Here is an 18872-nt window from a genome sequence, read left to right as displayed (position 1 = left end):
GTAGTTCCCTTGCTGCAGCCATTTAAACAGAGTAGTGTTCCTGAAGACGCGAGCGTCATGAACCCTTCCTGGCCATCCCACGTGGATGTTGGTGAAACGTTCCTTGTGATCCACCGGTGCTTGCAGCACCATTGAAAAGTACCCCTTGCAGTTTACGTACTGGGTGCCCTGGTGCTCCGGTGCCAAGATAGGGATATGGGTTCCATCTATCGCCCCCCCCCCCACAGTTAGGGAATCCCACTGCAGCAAAGCCATCCACTATGACCTGCACGTTTCCCAGAGTCACAACCTTTCATAGCAGCAGCTTAATGATTGTTTTGGCTACTTGCATCACAGCAGCCCCCACAGTAGATTTTCCCACTCCAAACTGATTCCCGACTGACCGGTAGCTGTCTGGCGTTGCAAGCTTCCAGAGGGCTATTGCCACTCGCTTCTCAACTGTGAGGGCTGCTCTCATCTTGGTATTATGGCGTTTCAGGGCAGGGGAAAGCAAGTCACAAAGTTCCATGAAAGTGCCCTTACGCATGCGAAAGTTTCGCAGCCACTGCGAATCGTCCCAAACCTGCAAAACTATGCGGTCCCACCAGTCTGTGCTTGTTTCCCGGGCCCAAAATCGGCGTTCAATGGCTAGAACCTGCCCCATTACCAGCAGGATCTCCAAAGCGCAGGGGCCAGCGGTTTGAGAGCATTCTGTGTCCATGTCCTCATCACTCGCGTCGCCACTCTGTCGTAGTCGCCTCCTCCTCGCCTGGCTTTGCAGGTCCTGGTTCAGCATAGACTGTACGAGAATGCGCGAGGTATTTACAACGTCCACGATTGCGGTCATAATCTGAGCAGGGTCCATGCTTGCTGTGCTATGGCGTTTGCACAGCTCACCCAGGAAAAAAGGCGTGAAATGGTTGTCTGCTGCTTTCACAGAGGGAGGGGTTAGGCTGTACCCAGAACCACCCGCGACAATGTTTTTTGCCCCATCAGGCACTGGGATCTCAACCCAGAATTCCAAGGGGCGGGGGAGACTGCGGGAACTATGGGATAGCTCCAGAAATCGACACTAGCCTCGGTACATGGACGCACACCGCCGAATTAATGTGCTTAGTGTGGCCGCGTGCACTCGACTTTATACAATCTGTTTTACAAAACCGGTTTATGTAAAATCGGAATAATCCCATAGTGTAGACATACCCTAAATGTAATAGATTTAATCTGCAAAGAGGCCCAGGTCTTGTGTAATCATCCTGCCTGCTGGAGATGGCAGAGACTTTCTGGCAATTCAAGTCACCCCTCTGAATATTTCCTGCTGATGGACAAGTTTCCATTTTCTCTAAAATCAAAAAGGCAGAATAAGAGGTCTTTGGTTTTTGCCCATATAGGTTGTTCCCATACATAAGAGATGTAAAAGCTGCAAAAAGACCTTATTTTGTGTGAAAGAAAAATCAAAGATTATTTCTGTAAGAAGTGGACATGGCTCTTTACAATACAAAGAGGGGAAGCCAAACAAAATACAGAATTCCTGCCCCAAAGACCTTGCAGGGGAAAAGGCAAAAGCCAATACATTGGAGAACAATCCCAGATTGGCCAATGCTCCTGCCCTCTTGATTTCTTTTACTACTGCTGACACATATTTTCTTTCAAACTCTGCCCAGACAGTAACCCCAATGTGAACTCAACATGAATGAAACATCCCAGAAGGTAGAGTTGGAGGTTAGATTATCCAGTCCATTTCCCTGACAATAATGGATTTTTCCCACCTGTACACTTCCCAGTGTTTTGTTCACTGTAGACTGAAGTCCCACACCAAAAGGATCCTGCCACTTCCTTCTGCTGAGTATTTAATGGTTGCATGGTGCTTTGAAGATGTAAACCACTAGAGGTACTGAGTGTCATTTCAGAGTGTGGCGAAAACTCAGCTCAGAACTAGAGCTATCTATGCCTATTGTACCTCCCTCTGATGCACCTGGTTCTGGCAGCTGTCAGAGTTAGGATACTGGACTAGAGCACTGACTAGGCTGACCTAGTATAATAGTATTTCCTATGTTCCTTGCTACAGTAAGGTTTTTCCCTCCCTCAGCAGCCTGTTCTGGTCTTATACCAAAGCAGTAAGAAATTAGGAAATCTTGAAAAAAGATTTTTCCAAGATTGCCACAAAGTGTGTTTGTTTTAATACAAGCTTCTCTCATGTTTATGGGAAATACAGAGCAATAGCCAAGCAACCAAGGCAATTTGTCCTTAGCATGCAAAGCTGAGACTGCTGATCTGCACCCAGAGATTTCAAACTCGCCTCTCTCAGGTGCTACTGACTTTTCCACCATGAGACTGTTTTTGTCCCAGGTGTCTGTGGATACAATCAGGCTGTAGAGCAGTAGGAATATACCACAAACCACCTGACTAGGATGGTGATGGTGACTGTGAAACACTCAGGGAGATTAGAAAGGCTACAAAAACAGAAAACCCATTAATAATGGATTTTTTCCCCATATGACTGGCAACTGTCACCCCAGGGTGGCATGCAGAGACAACATTTCTAGACATCATTAATGACTGCTTCTTGAAGCAGCTGGTCCTGGAACCCACAAAGAGAGACAACATTCTTGATTTAGTTCAAAGTGGAGCAAAGTATCTGGTCCCAGAGGTGAATGTACATGAACCACACAGCAATAGTGACCATAATATAATTAAATTTAACATTCGGGGGGAGGGGGAATACCAAAGAAACCCATCGCAGTAGCATTTAATTTAAAAAAGTGAAACTACACAAAAATGAGGCAGCTAGTTAAAGGGAAATTAACAGGAACAGTTAAGAGTGGTATGCCTGCAAGCTCCATGGAAACTATTTAAAAATAGCATAACAGAGGCCCAAAGTATACGTATGCCTGTCACGTGTCCACTCACCACTTGCAGTGCCTTCTGCTGGCCATTCTGGGAATTAGCTCTGCCAGGATTGCGCTCCTCCTCCAGTGGCACCTTCCCTCATATTGTCTCTCTCTACAGCCCCACTCACTCCCGGACCTGCCATCTCCTCTTCAGGACATGGCCCTCCAGCCAGGTCACTAAGATCCCCCCTTTCCAGGGAACTCACAGTCTTTCCAGACCTGCTCGCTGGCAGCTCCAATGCCCTTGCCACGCCCCAGTGGCTGGTAGGAGAACCCAGGCCTGTCTTCTACACTGGGTTCCAGCCCAGGGACCATATAACAAGCAACTACAGTCCATGTACAGTCCTACTCCTTGCTGCCGTTACCGGGGCTTCTTCCTGCTTATTTAGCTTCCCCCCAGTCCAGGTATGCCAGCCTCCAACTCCCTCCACTCAGAATGTGGCTACAGTCTACTTTCCTGCAGTCTTTCCCAGTGGCAGCCCTGTATGCTGCCAGTTACATACAGGCTTTATACAGGCCCTGCCTGCTCCTGCACAGGTGAGCCTGTTCCTCTAACGAGGGCCTTCACTCTACTAGGTTAATTGGGCCTCCATTAACCCCTTACACTCCCGTGTGGGGTGTACACCCCATCACAATACCCCAAGTTAAAAAAAAAAAAGACCAAAAAACCACCCTAGCTAAACAGAGGAGGTTTGAGACAAAAAAACATCCTTTAAAAATAGGAAGTCAAATCCTACAGAGGAAAACAAAAACGAGCATAAACTGTGGCAGCTCAAATGTAAAAGTATCATTGGGCAGGACAAAAAAGAATATGAAGAGCAACTAGAAAAATAAACAAAAACTAACAGCAAAAACATTTTTAAGTACATCAGAAGCAGGAAGCCTGCCAAACAACCAGTGGATGATCCAGGTGCTGAAGGAGCACTCAAGGAAGACAAGGCTGTTATGGAGAAGCTAAATGAACTCTCTATCAGTCTTCACTGCAGAGGATGTGAAGGAGATTCCTACACCTGAGCCTTTCTTTTAAGGTGACAAATCTGAAGCAGCAGCAAAGAGTCCTGTGGCACCTTATAGACTAACAGACGTATTGGAGCATAAGCTTTCGTGGGTGAATACCCACTTCATCGGTGCCTCTGACGAAGTGGGTATTCACCCACAAAAGCTCATGCTCCAATACGTATGTTAGTCTATAAGGTGCCACATGACTCTTTGCTGCTTTTACAGATCCAGACTAACACAGCTATGCCTCTGATACTTGAAATCTGAAGAACTATCCCAGATTGAGGTGTCAGTAGATGATGTTGTGGAACAAATTGGCAAATTAAACAGTAATAAGTCACCAGGACCAGATGGTATTCACCCAAGAGTTCTGAAGGAACTCAAATATGAAATTGCAGAACTACTCACTGTGGTATGTAACCTATCGCTTAAATCAGCCTCTGGACCAGATGATTGGAGAGAAGCTAATGTACTGCCTATTTTTAAAAAAGGTTACAGAGGCAATCCTGGCAATTACAGACTGGTTAGCCTATCTTCAGTACCAGGCAAATTGGTTGAACCTATAGTAAAGAAGAGAATTATCAGACACATAGAGGAACACGATATGTTGGGGGGAGAGTCAATATGAATTTTGTAAAGGGAAATTATGCCTCACCAATCTATTCAAATTTTTTGACAATGTCACCAAGCATGTGGACATAGACCTATTCATGTAAATTCTTGGTGTGACTATGTTTATTGCTGGAGTGGATGTTATGTTACTGGGTGGGGTGAGGTGAGGAAGGCCAAGAAATTGTGCCCCAGTTTTCATAATCTTTCTATGGGGCTTATCCTATCTCTAGAGCCGTACCAAATTCATGTCCACGAAAAATGCATCACGGACCGTGAAATCTTGTCTCCTCCATGAAATCTGGTCTTTTGTGTACTTTTACCCTATACTATAGACATTTCATGGGGAAAACCAGCATTTCTCAAACAGAAGGTCCTGACCCAAAAGGCAGTGCAGGGGGTCACAAGGTTATTATAAGGGGGTCATGGTATTGCCACCTTTACATCTGTTCTACCTTCAGAGCTATGTGGCTCAAAAGCAGCGCCTGCTGGCCAGGTGCCCAGCTCTGAAGGTAGCACCCTGCCAGGGGCAGTGAAGAAGTAAGGGTGGCAGTACCATCCTATGCCACACTTCGGTCTTGCTGCCTTCACAGCTGGGCAGCTGGAGAGTGGCGGCTGCTGGCTGAGGGCCCAGCTCTGAAGGCAGCAGTACAGAAGTAAGGGTAGCAATACCATACCATGCCACTCTTACTTCTGCACTGCTGTTGGCGGGGGTGTTCAGAACTTGGTTCCTGGCCAGCAACTGCCGCTCTGCGGCCGCCCAGCTCTGAAGGTAGCGCCACCACCAATAGCAGCGCAGAAGAAAGGTTGGCAATACTGAGACACCCCTACAATAATCTTACAACCCTCCCGCCAACACTCTTTTGGGTCAGGACCCCTACAACTGCAACATCATGAAATTTCAGATTTAAATATCTGAAATTTATGATTTTAAAAAGTCCATTTTCAAAATGGACTGTGAATTTGGTAGTACCCTACCTATCTCCTTTTGAAACCTCTGAGCAGACTCTGCTCGTTTAACCTCACAGCCTCTCTCTCACATACACTCACCCTTGTTCAGACTCTTACAAAACAGCCCGATTTGGAATTCTTAAGGAGGACAAATAAGATCTCAGGCCCCCGCATTCATTTTTCTGCAGGGTGCAATGCAATGGTGCCACCTGGTGCATGGTCTCCAAGTCACGTGAGCAACGGCACAGCTTGGAGTGGAGAGACATCTGCTCTGTCAGCCTCTGCTAGAGCTCATCTCCCTGGAACATTTGGGCCAGTCTTGGGATGCCCAATACATCTGCAAATGGCTTCTCAGCAATACTGAGAGTGCCCCCTGACCCAGCCTACTCCAGCACCTAGCTGCTCACTTCCCTCCTGAGCCTAGAACTCAAGAGCTCCTGGATGACCTAATTCAGCAGCAGAATGATGAGCCTAAGGAATGGAGACCAGGAATAAGTGAAGGTTCCCAGCTATGGAGAGGTATGTTTGGTGAGGAGTGCAGGCTGGCTCAGTGAGAGGAAGCCCATTCTGCCACTGCATGTACTGCTTAATTCTGATGAAATTTTGTCTGTCTCCAGTGCTGGGCATGTGGCACCTTTCACTGTGTTTACTTTGAAGGCTGATTAAAAAAAAAATTGTAGGAGTCTCTCTCTTTTTTACGTGTGGGGGTGAAGGATGAGTTCTCGCAGGGTTCCCATTCCAAGTGCCTCTCTCCTCATTCCAGTTGCCAAGCACTCTTCCTTCTCGGTGAGCCATACCCAAGGAATAAGGGGTTGGAACTCCAGTTCCTGGGAACCTGCCTCTCTGATGCATAGAATCTAGTCTAAACCTGTTTCTTCCTGTCTCCTCTGACATTTCACAGGCAGATTGGGCAGAATCTCTTTTCAAATGGCTTCTCTTCCTCCTACTCTCAATAACCTAAATGGAAGAATGCTGCCCACTGCAGGGCTTCTCCTTGCCTTGGCCTCCTCTTCTTTCAGCGTGTCTGAGGTCTTCATTTCAGGAGTTTATTTTGCCTAGTCAGCCTGTCCGACTGCAGCTGCAAGACAGCTGGAAACAGGTAAGTGACTTACACTAGGAAACATGTGGCAAACCTGACTGTACATGTCAGTCTTCTCCCTTTGTGCCTGTAACACTCCCTAGAGCACATGACCCAGGCACCAAGAATCAGCAGAGAAACGGACTCCACAGCTGGGAGAGTGGTGCGCTGTTATCAGAGACTCCGACAGGAACCATGAGAACAAACCAGCTCATCAAATACACTTTGTTTGTCTCCTGTTACCTCTTCTGGGTGAGTCTGACTGGAGCTGGGGCTGACACTCCCAGGGTGGGGCTGACACTGGCTGGGCAGCAAGATCACTGCTTGCAGGGAAACCCACTTTCAAAGTCATCCCAGTGAAGAGTCAGTCTGGTCAGTTGTGATACTAGGGCCCTGTGGTGAGGATTGCAGGGTGCAGGTCCCTTGTAAATTGCTAATTTGCCCTCTGGTATCCCTTCATCTGGGCACCCCTTGGACAGGCTGCAAGTCCTGCTTCTCTTCTCTGGCTAGGCAAATGTCTCCTGCTCCCAGGATTAGATGCTGTTGGGGATTTTTCTTCTTGCAAAATGATGAGTTTGTCTCTGATTCGTCCTTCCTAGGTGGCCAGTGGGCTCATGGTTGCAGTTGGCATTTATGCCAAACTCTCTAAAGAAGCAAGTAAGTACCATTTCCTCTCTCTCCTGTTACCAAGCTGGAGTTTAGATAAAGCTAACTAAGTGACTGGAGGGTAATTGTGCAGTCATTGCTCTCTTCCCAGTACAGCATGGAGATGAGCTTTGTGGTCCATCTCTGGCTGACAGTTTTCAAATCACCCTCTGAAATCATTACTGTATGTCACTCCCACATGGTGGTGCAGGGTGTTGCCCAATCTTTTTGATGGATCTACCAGGGTGAGAAGGATTATTAATAACCATGTACATTTGTCAGCCTCAAAGACTGCTGAGTGTTCAGCAATATTCAATAAACAAATTACAAATGGATCAAATAAGGCGGTGCAGCCTAATGAATGTCTGAGAACTCTGGAAAGTAAATTCATGAGGGAGCTCAGCTCCTTCCACCAATGCCATGAACCTGAGGCTTCATTGCCTTTCACAGTTTCAAGGCTGGAGAATAAACTTCCAAGCACAAATTCCCCCTCCCTTCGATGTGCCATTTGTATTTGCTGAGCACTAGCTGCGTGCTTGGTGTTGTACAGACTATAGAGAAAACATGGCCTCTGTCCAGAAGGGTTTACAGTCCAAGGTGACAAATGTGTTCATCAATTAAACATCCGCACCCTAGACCACCTTGTAGTGCAGAGCTTTATTTGGTGAATGTTTTATAATCCTGTAGCTCTGTGATGAGAAGGTGTGGCTAAAACTGACGAGTGCAGGGCGGAAATGTGTTTCAAGGGGAGGGTTGGGGCTTGCCCTGGAAGGCTGGTATGTGGAACTTGTCCAGCTCAGCGTTCTGTGAGCTCGTAGCCATTCTTGATACTCTGAGGGGAAGAAGAAGGAGCAGGATTTGGCTTGCGCTAACTTCTTACTTTGCCGTGTTTTTCAATTTCTGCCAGGTGCTGTGGATTCGCTCCTCGCTGATCCTTCACTGATCCTGCTTACAGTGGGGATCCTGATGTTTGGCATCACCTTTGTGGGGTGTACAGGAGCCTTGCGTGACCTGCCTGTGCTGCTGAAAATTGTAAGGAGAGGCTAGTGGGATGATTTCTTCTATCTGATAGGGATCCCTGTGCCTTGGGCTGCTCTTACTAGGCAACTTCCTGCCTAAAGAGAGTGCCTTAAAGAGTGGAGTGTAAAATTGCTCCACCTGCATTAGAAGATCAATTTTTGTCAGTCCCTTAAGTGTGTGCTGAAGGGGGGCACAGGAAGTACTAGCATGTTACTGAGCTAGTGGGAAAATAGCTCACCGACTGCATGAACAGCAAGGAGAAAGAAAAAAAAATCAGTGAATTCCTGACCACACTAATGGCAGTACTGCCATCGTGACTCATAACTTCTGCTCCCCACCTGTCTCTTTGGCTGCACAACCAAGCAAAAAGATCTGGTGGCTTGTGCCAGTTCTGTCACCCTTTAATGTGGCCTGTTTTTCACATTTGCATCAACATTTTGCCATTTACACTATTTGTCCCAAGTCAAAGGGTTGTTTATAATATATGCCCATCAGAATCCACAGTTGTTGCCTTTATGGGAATTTTGCAGAGTTTGCAAATGTAACATTCCTCCAGGTGTTGGTATGAGGTCATCTTGGGAATAATTTCATTGCGGAGTGTCTGGAGGCACAGACATGCTACATCAGTGCAATGCAAGAAGGTGTGTCTGATATGTTTGGAGACTGCACGTTTCTTGTAGCTAATGGAATCCAATGTGGCTGGAAGAGGTTTAGGGTGTGTTCTTTTCATTTGCAAATAACAAAAATTCCCGCTTGACAGGATTTAAAATTTCCCAGTAATACAAAAGGAAAGGTTCCTTCTCAGGTGTCAGCTAATGTTTATCACTATAGCTGGGTAAATACTGGCCCCCTCCAAACAGTGTCCTGGAATATCGGCTACAATTAAAAAATACACAGTGTCCTTATGTGCTTCTGAGCTGACCTTCTGAGCCCTCAAATCACACTCAGCAACATTTGGGCAGGGTCGATCTAAGTTACGTAACTTCAGCTATATGAATAATGTAGCTGAAGTCAACGTACTTAGACCGACTTACTGTAGTGTCTTCACTGCAGTGAGTCGACTGCTGCTGCTCCCCCGATTACTCCGCCTGTGCCTCTCGCAGCGGTGGAGTACAGGAGTCAATGGGAGAGCGCTTGGGGATCGATTTAGCGCGTCTAGACTAGACGCGATAAATTGACCCCTGCTGGATCGATCGCTGCCCGCTGGTGGGTAGTGTAGCCATATCCTAAGGCTCCTTCCAAGCAGCTAACATGGCTTTATAGCTCAATACAACAATCTATAATGCACTGACTTTTTGTGCTATGATAACAGATATGTTAACTGCCAACTTCACCTTGAATGACCTCTTACAACATGTAATTCCTTATGCTAAACAACCTGCTCCACCTTGTATTTAGTTGTAACACTCTGAGTACCTTTCCCAATCATGAAGAAGAGCTCTGTGTAAGCTCGAAAACTCGTCTCTTTCAGCAGTAGAAGTTGGGCCAATAAAAGATGTTACCTCACCCATCTTTTTGGGACCAACACAGCTACAACATTACAAAACGCAGCTAATAGGGCAGTCACAGTGGCAGCAAAGTCAGAGTACGTCTCCCAGCCTAGGCTGACAGGTTTCGGAGAACAGAGCTTGCACTGGAGGCTGAGCCCCAGCCCAAACTGCAATTTCAAAGTGCTGTCGCTAACACTATCTTTAAAACACTAGTGCAAGCCCCATTAGCCCTAATCTGGGCTGGGAGGCTTGCTCCAAAATGCTGACCTGACTGTGGAGTCAGTGCCTGTTCCATTAGGACAGGCAATCTCAGCTCCATCACCAGTGCTATAGCAGAGGTACTGGAGCATTTTTGTCTAAAACATTCTAATCATTTTCTTCTAGCCTCACCTGCAAATGAAGCGGGGAGGCTTGTGGGAAAACCAGCCAGGAGGAAATTCTGTTCTAGCCCATGCTGTATTCCTCAGCTGGGACTTGTAGGCAGGGGACTTGACTCTCTCCAGTACATTTGGGTAGTGACACTTACCAGCAGTAGTACCACTTAGCTATGATGGGGAGCCATATCTTGTAATAACACTGGTATCCAGATGGTTGCCTGGAAGTTCTCACATTCAGCCCTCCTGCTGCAAGGAGGGCTGGGACCTGAAAAAATTGCAGTGTAGTGCAGGCAGGAGACAGCCTTTTATGCATAATCAGACCTGGTCTCTCCAAGGGGCTGATAATTTAAATAGTTCCCTTGCTCAGCCAGGTCTTAGGCTTGTCCCCTGTGTTCTCTGCAGTGTTTCAGCTGCTGTGTCCTCTTGCAGAATATGGAACTAGATTTTCCAAGCCTTCCTGCACAGGGCGCATCTCTGGAGTTTCCAGGGATTGTCTTGTTTGTAACAGGTCCTACGCAGGCCCCAGTGCCTTGAGAGCCCCCAAGATACGGTATTACTGAAGGGGAAATGCTGGTTTATTGCACCTGACATCTGATTTCCTCTGGACTGTTGGAGGTGGAGGATGATGTCATTGGAGCTCTGGGCATGAGTATTAACACACATACACAGCAGGGCAAATGTATATGACACATCACGGACATGACCCCAGCCCCACAGAGCTCTTGCTCTAAGGGCTTTTGCATCGATGCTGGCAGGGGGGGAACTGGTTGCTATACAGGTTGTTCTGATGATCTCACCCCTTCATTTTTCAGTTTGCCTGGATTTTACTGATCATTCTCATTCTCCAGATCGTGGCTGCTGTCCTGGGATTTCTCTTCTCCAGCATGGTAACTGCAAAGCCAACTCCAAAGCTGGTTGACACTGCTGAATTAGACAGTTGCATTTGGCAATATAGTTGCATGAGCACAGATCTAGAAGTCAGTAACACCCTATGTAGTCTTGGGCAAGTCTCTGCCCCTTCCTGCCTCAGTTTTCCCTCTGGAAGATGGGAACATTAATACTTCATCTACCTGACTGTGTGGTTGTCAAGATTAATCAGGTAACATCTGAATGCATAGTGTAGTGTGCTGTATATATGCAGAGTATTTATACTTTGGCTGCCAACAGGATTCAGGTCAACCTTCTCCATCTGCACTTTTTGGGAGGCAAATGGGGAAAAAGGCAGCCACTTGGGTTTCACTTGCATTTGTCCCTGTGACATGCTCAGGTAAGGGGTGCCTCCGAGAGGCCAGATGCCAGAGACAAGACTTGGGCCCAAAGTGCAGGAAACAGAAGACAAGGGGAGCTTCTGAAAGTCAATGAATCTGCCTGGTAGATGCTGACAACTGCACTGTCTGTGTGTGTTGCAGGTGTTGGAGAAAGCAGCATTTCTGATGGGGAAAGCTATTTCCGGTTATAGGGATGACCTAGATTTACAGAACCTTATTGATTATATACAGAAAAAGGTAATTTAAAAACACCTCTCAGATGTGTATCATGCCTTGCTGTTTAATTATTTTAGTGAAGGCAAATGGCCAAACATACCCTGTCTCAGATCCTCAGTCAGTGCTGGGATCTCAGTGCCAGCCTTAGACCCTCACATACACATGGAGTCTAAAGCCAGGTCCCTGATAGCCAGCTTCCCATTGTCTTGCCAGGCCCCGTGCTCAAGTCAGTGTTTTCTCCACTCCTCAAACCACAGGAAGGAGAATGGTCTCCATTTATTTTTTTGTGTTCCAGGCAGCAGCTGTGACTTTCACCAGGGCAGCTGGGAACAGGGTGAAATTCACCATGGTGTCAAGTATCGGAGGGGTAGCCGTGTTAGTCTGGATCTGTAAAAGCAGCAAAGAGTCCTGTGGCACCTTATAGACTAACAGACGTTTTGGAGCATGAGCTTTCGTAGGTGAATACCCACTTCGTCAGATGCATGTAGTGGAAATTTCCAGGGACAGGTATATATATGCAGGCAAGCTAAAGATAATGAGGTAGTTCAATCAGGGAGGATGAGGCCCTGTTCTAGCAGTTGAGGTGTGAAAATCAAGGGAGGAGAAACTGGTTCTGTAATTGGCAAGCCATTCACAGTCTTTGTTTAATCCTGAGCTGATGGTGTCAAATTCACCATGGGCCAATATAGGGAAATCTCATTTTTGCTCCCTGTTTGCAACACAAGACACAGTTGCTTCTCCCTCCCAAATTGGGTTCCTAAAGTCCCCTGAAAGTCTCAGAGTCTACCTGTAAATACCCATGAGAGAGGTGAGAGAGAGATGGCTGAGTCAACCGAGTCTCAGAGGTGGGGGCCTGTCTCCTGTTCCAGCCGCTGCTCAGACACTGGTAATCCGAGGAGGCCGTGGGGGAGTTTGACTAGATTCCAAAGATTACAGTTCTCCTTTACTGGATTGTAGGGGGTCTTCTGGACAGTTTTTTCCAACCCGTGGGTAACTTATCTCACAGCTATTCTCAGAACTCCTGTCCGTACAGTCCTGTGCATACCTGGGCCCTGTGTAAACAAGCAGCTACTCCAAGGTCCTCCTTCTGTTTCACTCTCTTAGTTTGAGTGCTGTGGGGTACATTCCTACAAGGACTGGTCCCAGAATATTTACTTTGAGTGCCAAGACTCCAACCCCAGCCTGGAACGCTGTGCTGTGCCTTTCTCCTGCTGCAGCCAAAAAGATCAAGAGGCAGCCATTACTGTAAGTCAAATCTGGCCACATTTTTCTGGTTAAAATTTTTTTCTTTAGGTTTTTATTTTAAAAAAATCTCCACTGCAGCATGTGGTTGGGAGCTAAGGACACATATTAAAATAAAGCCAAAGAGATCAAGTAGGAAAGTATCAGAGGTACTTTGCCTTTATATAACATTTCATGTCAGGATCTCAATGCAGTTTGCAAGGTGAGGTCAGTATCATTATCCCCACTGGGTTAGGGAAACTGAGGCACAGAAAGGTGATGTGACTTTACTTAGACTATACAGTGAGTCTGTAGAAGAGATGCAAACAGAACCCACATCTCCCAATTCCAAATCCCCTGTTCTAACCACTTAACATGCTGCCTGTCTGTAACGTAGCTGCTGAGACCACCAAGAACAAAGCAGTGTTCTGTTCTGGTTGTTTGATTGGGCCCATCACTATGTATCAGAATTGTAGGACTGGAAGGGACCTCGAGAGGTCATCTAGTCCAGTCCCCTGCACTCATGGCAGGACTAAGTATTAGCTAGCCCAGGGGTGGCTCCGGAGCCACATGCAGCTCTTCAGAAATTAATATGCAGCTCCTCGTATAGGCACTGACCCCGAGGCTGGAGCTACAGGTGCCAACTTTACAGTGTGCCAGGGGATGCTCACTGCTCAACCCCTGGCTATGCCACAGGCCCTGCCCCTAACCCCTCCTTCCCGCTCCCTCCCCTGAGCTGGCTGTGCCCTCACTCCTCTCCCACCCCCGAACCTCCTGCATGCCACAGAACAGCTGATTGGGAGGAAGGGGGAGCTGCTGATCGGTGGGGCTGCCGGTGGGCGGGAGGGGCGGGGAGCTGCTGATGTATTACTGTGGCTCTTTGGCAATGTTCATTGGTAAATTCTGGCTCCATCTCAGGCTCAGGTTGGCCACCCCTGAGCTATACCATTCCTGATAGGTATTTGTATCAGGACACCTGTCCCCTTCCTCTCCTCTCAGGGTCAGGCATGTGGTGACTACTTCAGGGGAGAAAGAGCAGATCCTGTTCCTCACTCGCTAAACTCTTGCTGACTCTTCTCTCCCTGCAGAGTGTTCTCAACAGCATGTGTGGCTATGGGACCCAGAACCTGAGATCATGGAAAGCAGAGAGTCTGATATACATTGAGGGCTGCTTGGAAAAGATTGTTGGCTGGGGGCAGAGAAACCTGCTGCTTGTTGCAGGGCTAGCAACAGGACTGTTTTTCTTGGAGGTAACTGAGGCTGTAACAGCATTAAGATTATGTCTATTCTAGAAAAGTGCATCAGTTTAAATAAATCCATTAAAAACTAATCGAGTTAAACCAGTGCAAACACTCAAGAGCAATGCACTTAAACTGATTTAAGCTAAATTAACATAAGCAAAAGTTAAGTTGGTAACTTACTAATGCAAGCTAAACTAATATCAAGTGCGTTGATGCAAACTACCTCCATGTATAGAAATGCATCTATATTAGGAGTTTTAATTGATTTAATTAAATTGATTTTGAAATAAATGTGGTTAAACCAGTGCATTTTTCTAGTACAAACAAAGCCAAGAATCTGCTTGGCTAGCTCTATGAATGATAACCACTCCCCTCCATACAAAGTTTTCAAACTTGGGTGGCTAACGTTAACAGAAGAGTCTGCAGAAGAGAAGAATGAGGGGGGGATTTGATAGCTGCTTTCAACTACCTGAAATGGGGTTCCAAAGAGAATGGATCTAGACTGTTCTCAGTGGTACCAGATGACAGAACAAGGAATAATGGTCTCAAGTTGCAGTGGGGGAGGTTTAGGTTGGATATTAGGAAAAAATTTTTCATTAGGAGGGTGGTGAAGCACTGGAATGGGTTACCTAGGGAGGTGGTGGAATCGCCTTCTTTAGAGGTTTTTAAGGTCAGGCTTGACAAAGCCCTGGCTGCGATGATTTAGTTGGGAATTGGTCCTGCATTGAGCAGGGGGTTGGACTAGATCAGTGTTTCTGAAACTGGGGTCGCTGCTTGTGCAGGGAAAGCCCCTGGCGGGCCAGGCCAGTTTGTTTACCGGCTGTGTCCACAGGTCCGGCTGATTGCGACTCCCACTGGCCGCGGTTTGCTGCTCCAGGCCAATGGGAGCTGCTGGAAGCGGTGCGGGCCGAGAGTCTTACTGGCCACCACTTCCAGCAGCTCCCATTGGCCTGCAGCAGTGAACCGCGGCCAGTGGGAGCCGCGATCGGCCAGACCTGCAGACACGGCAGATAAACAAACTGTCCTGGCCCGGCCCACCAGGGGCTTTCCCTACACAAGTGGTGACCCCAGTTTGAGAAACACTGGACTAGATGACCTCCTGAGGTCCCTTCCAACCTTGATATTCCATGATTCTAACACCTAAATCCATAGTTAGATATACAGTACTAATAATATAGTGACATATGAACAATAATGCTTAGGCACCTAAACAAGTAGCCTGAGTTTCACAGGTGTTGAACTCCTGCAGCAACCATGAAAGTCAGTGGGGGACACAGTCCTTGGCACCAGAACCTTGGGTTTTGTCTAGAGGGTAAATTACAGGATTTTGTGGTCCCTTCCCTGCATTCCCCCTGCTCTCAGCCCTCAGGGATGTTGCTTTCAGGTGTCAGTGAATCCAGCCCTAGTGACTTCCTTTTCCCTTCCAGATTCTCGTGTTTTCCATGGCCGTGATGCTCATTTACCAGATTGACTTTATCATACAGAAACGGAAAAGCACAAGGAGGAGAGGCCCCGAGAAATAAGTCTGTTGCTCCCAGCATGAGCCCAGCATGGTCTCTATTGCCACTGGTGCAGTCTGTGAAGAAGGAACAAACTGAGATCTCAGTCGAAACACTGTGAATACTCCAGAGGGTACCAGGGCTCATGCCCCAGGTGAATGAACAGACACTGGAAAGCATTTTCTGTGCATCTGAGGCAGAGGCAACTGCTGCTTGGAAAGGACCCTTGCTGCCTGATGGGATCATCTGATGGGTCTCTCACTCTCTCCTCCCACACTGTTTTATTGCCATGGACATTTGCACAAAACCAGATCTTTCGTTTCTGAGATTCCTAATGCTTATTCTCCATCTGTGGTCAGAGTACTCTGGTTGTTTTAGCGATCATTTTGGAGGACAGGATTACAATTGAAAAGAAACTTGACAAATTGGAGAATTGGTCAGAAATCAACAAGGTGAAATTCAGTGAAGACAAGTGCAAAGTACTACACTTAGGAAGAAAAAAGTCAAATGCATAATTACAAAATGGGGAATAACTGGTTAGGTGTTAGTGCTGCTGAAAAGGATCTGGGAGTTATAACAAATCACATGAGCCAACAATGAGATGCAGTTGTAAAAAAATGCTAATATCATTTCGGGGTATTGTAACAGAGTTCCCAGAGAGGCAGGTGGATAGCCCACCTAGTTTCCAGTCTTGCCTCCCTGCAGGAAGGCCTTTCAGTCCAGTTCCTAACCCTTGTATGGGACTTGGCTTTATCTCAGGGTTTTCAATGTCCTTGCCTTCTCCTTACTAGAGAGGGAGTGGGGTGGAAAGAACCTTACACTCCTCCTGCAGCAAGGGCAGTTGGTAGGGGAACCTGGTCCCTCCCACTCTACCAGGCTCTTACCCAGGGTCCAATGAGTGCCAACAGTGTCCAGCACCCTGGAATGCCCTCCACTTTGCCCGTAGGCCATTTCCTACCATCTATCTCCCCACATGCCTCCAAGTCCTATATAAGATGATAAAAGAAAATGAAAAGACAACTAAACCTTCAGCCCAAACTAGGCTCAGCAGGTAGCCCCATTCCTCACAGGGAGGCTGTTCTGGCACCCTTGTTCAGGAGCCCACAGGATAGGTCTGTCTTCTTCCCCAGCCTCCCTCTTCTGAGCTACGTTGCTCTCTTTTAAGTTTTAAGGTGCCTCTCCAGTTGGAGCATGGGCTGCAGGTCTGGAGTGGTGGTGCTTCCTTTAACCCCTTCAGGCCCAGTGTGAGCTTTGTACACTCCATCACAGGTACATTAACAGGAGTGTTGTTTGTAAAACACAGGAGGTAATTGACCCATTCTATTCGGCACTGGTGGGGCCTCAGCTGGGGTACTGTGTCCAATTCTGGGTGCCACACTTTAGGAAAGATGTGGATAAATTGGAGAAAGTTCAAGGAGAGCAATAAAAATGATAAAAGGTTTAGTAAATCTGACTTATGAGGAAAAGTTAAAAAAACTGGGTATGTTTAGTCTTGAGAAAGATGGCGGAGGGGGATTTGATGACAGTCTTCTAATGTGTTATGGGCTGTTATAAAGAGGATGGTGATCCACTATTCTCCATGTCCACTGAATGTGGGACAAGAAGAAATGGGCTTAACCTGCAGCTCAGGAGATATTAGGGAAAACTTTCTAACTATAAAGATAGTTAAGCTCTGGAGCAGGCTTCCAAGGGAAGTTGTAGAATCCCCGTCATTGGGGGTTTTTAAGAACAGGTTGGACAGACACACATCAGGGATGGGAGAGCTTTACTTGGTCCTCCCTCAGTTCAAGGGGCTGGACTGGAAGACCTATCAAGGTCCTTTTCAGGTCTACATTTCTATGATTGTGATAGCACACTCTGGGGGCTTTGATCACAGTGGGACGATTAGCAATTGCTGCAGGGAAATTGTGAATCTGTTTACACGGACCAGTCCCTTGTAATAACTAATGGGGAATGTGCCAAAGGGAAAGAACTGTTTCATAATAAAGATTTCCCCCATTTTCCATGAGGTGCCAGTTCTTTGGAGTTTTAAAGCCACAAAGTCCCTGTCATTGGAGGCTACTGGCTAGTGCAGTCCCTGGGGGATTTGTATTACAGGCTCTGTGTTCAGCCATATTTGCATGTACTGTAACTATACAGATTTCAGAGTAGCAGTTGTGTTAGTCTGTATCCGCAAAAAGAACAAGAGTACTTGTGGCACCTTAGAAACTAACAAATTTATTTGAGCATAAGCTTTCGTGGGCTACAGCCCACTTCATCGGATGCATGCAGTGGAAAATACAGTAGGAAGATATATATATATATATACACACACACAGAGAATATAAAACAATGGGTGTCACCATACACACCCTAATGAGAGTGATCAGTTAAGGTGAGCTATTACCAGCAGGAGAGAAAAAAACTTTTTGTAGTGGTAATCAAAATGGTCCATTTGCAGCAGTTGATAAGAAGGTGTGAGGAACAGTGTGTGTGGGGGAAATACACATGGGGAAATAGTTTTACTTTGTGTAATGACCCATGCACTCCCAGTCTTTATTCAAGCCTAATTTAATGGTGTCCATACAAGTTATTGCCAGGAATGGTTTCTTGAAGAGCTGAACCTTCAGGATTATATACATATATATATATATATATATATATATATATATATATATATATATATATATATATATATATATATATATATATTTGTCATGGTGCTAAAGGGCTCAATCATGTTAAGAGCATCCAGCTCCCATTCACTGAGCAATCCTCACCTTTTATGATCACAGACTCAAACTTTTGGGGGGTGGAGGGCAATGGAACCAAACACCTTTTGCATTTGAAAACTACCAGTTTCCTTCAGCAGCAATTACAACTTTCCAGGCTCATGAAAATTTGGGAGCCTCTAGTGGGTGATGCTGCCACAGACTGAGAACTTCTAGTTGGCAGTTGTTGGAAATATGATACATTTGCTTGGAGTGAAGGAGTCTGTTTGCTGCTAACTCCAGCTGGTGAGAGTTTATTGGCAGGGCATTTTCCTCCTCATTGTACCCCATGTACTGTTGAAATGTGCAATTGGGAGTGACCCTGTGCAAGGCCAGTTCTCTCACAGTCTGACAAATATGTGAACAAGCAGATTGCATTCTGTACAGTAGAATCCAAACTGTAAGAGTCATCTTGTGACACTGGAGTCCAGCTGTCATATCACTTTCCAAAATAAAATAATTATTTTTTTTCCTGGTCATTGTTGACACTGCATAGTCAGTTAGTTCTTGCATAATATTAAAATTTTCTTGTCAGCTTCCCCTGTGTGTTGCGTCTGTCCTCCCTGTAGTTTACTTGGAGCCACATCACAGGCTTCAGAGGTCACTGTACAGGTGTAAATATTGACTGGGAATATTTT

General features: G+C 46.4%; 1 protein-coding gene and 1 long non-coding RNA gene across 3 annotated transcripts in view; one reads left to right on the top strand and one right to left on the bottom strand.

Annotated features, from left to right (window-relative positions):
- Positions 1-18872, bottom strand: part of LOC127040189 (uncharacterized) — a 65650-nt gene that overhangs the window by 20656 nt on the left and 26122 nt on the right. The window contains exon 5 of one of the 2 annotated variants that reach the window (XR_007771400.1): positions 12507-12734. The exons of the other annotated variant lie outside the window; for it this stretch is intronic. This is a non-coding gene — a long non-coding RNA (uncharacterized LOC127040189). Of the gene's footprint in view, positions 1-12506; positions 12735-18872 lie in introns of those variants that run through there. 2 annotated transcript variants of the gene reach the window in all.
- On the top strand, positions 5715-18103 carry LOC127040173 (tetraspanin-33-like). Its single transcript, XM_050934019.1, has 9 exons — positions 5715-5948; positions 6612-6759; positions 7107-7164; positions 8060-8184; positions 10852-10926; positions 11449-11544; positions 12628-12768; positions 13833-13994; positions 15413-18103. The coding sequence occupies exons 1-9, from the start codon at positions 5941-5943 to the stop codon at positions 15506-15508; spliced, it is 909 nt and encodes a 302-aa protein (XP_050789976.1). The 5' UTR covers positions 5715-5940; the 3' UTR covers positions 15509-18103.

The sequence above is a fragment of the Gopherus flavomarginatus genome, chromosome 24 (assembly GCF_025201925.1).
Source record: "Gopherus flavomarginatus isolate rGopFla2 chromosome 24, rGopFla2.mat.asm, whole genome shotgun sequence".
NCBI classification, from domain to species: domain Eukaryota; kingdom Metazoa; phylum Chordata; order Testudines; family Testudinidae; genus Gopherus; species Gopherus flavomarginatus.
The sequence above is the reverse complement of the archived record's forward strand: the minus strand, read 5'-3'. Positions and strand labels throughout refer to the sequence as shown.

Bases quoted from the DNA above. Each gene is read 5' to 3' on its own strand.
- LOC127040173 (XM_050934019.1), top strand. The intron at 8,185-10,851 runs GTAAGGAGAGGC...TTCATTTTTCAG, and splicing joins TGCCTGTGCTGCTGAAAATT to TTTGCCTGGATTTTACTGAT. The intron at 12,769-13,832 runs GTAAGTCAAATC...CTCTCCCTGCAG, and splicing joins ATCAAGAGGCAGCCATTACT to AGTGTTCTCAACAGCATGTG.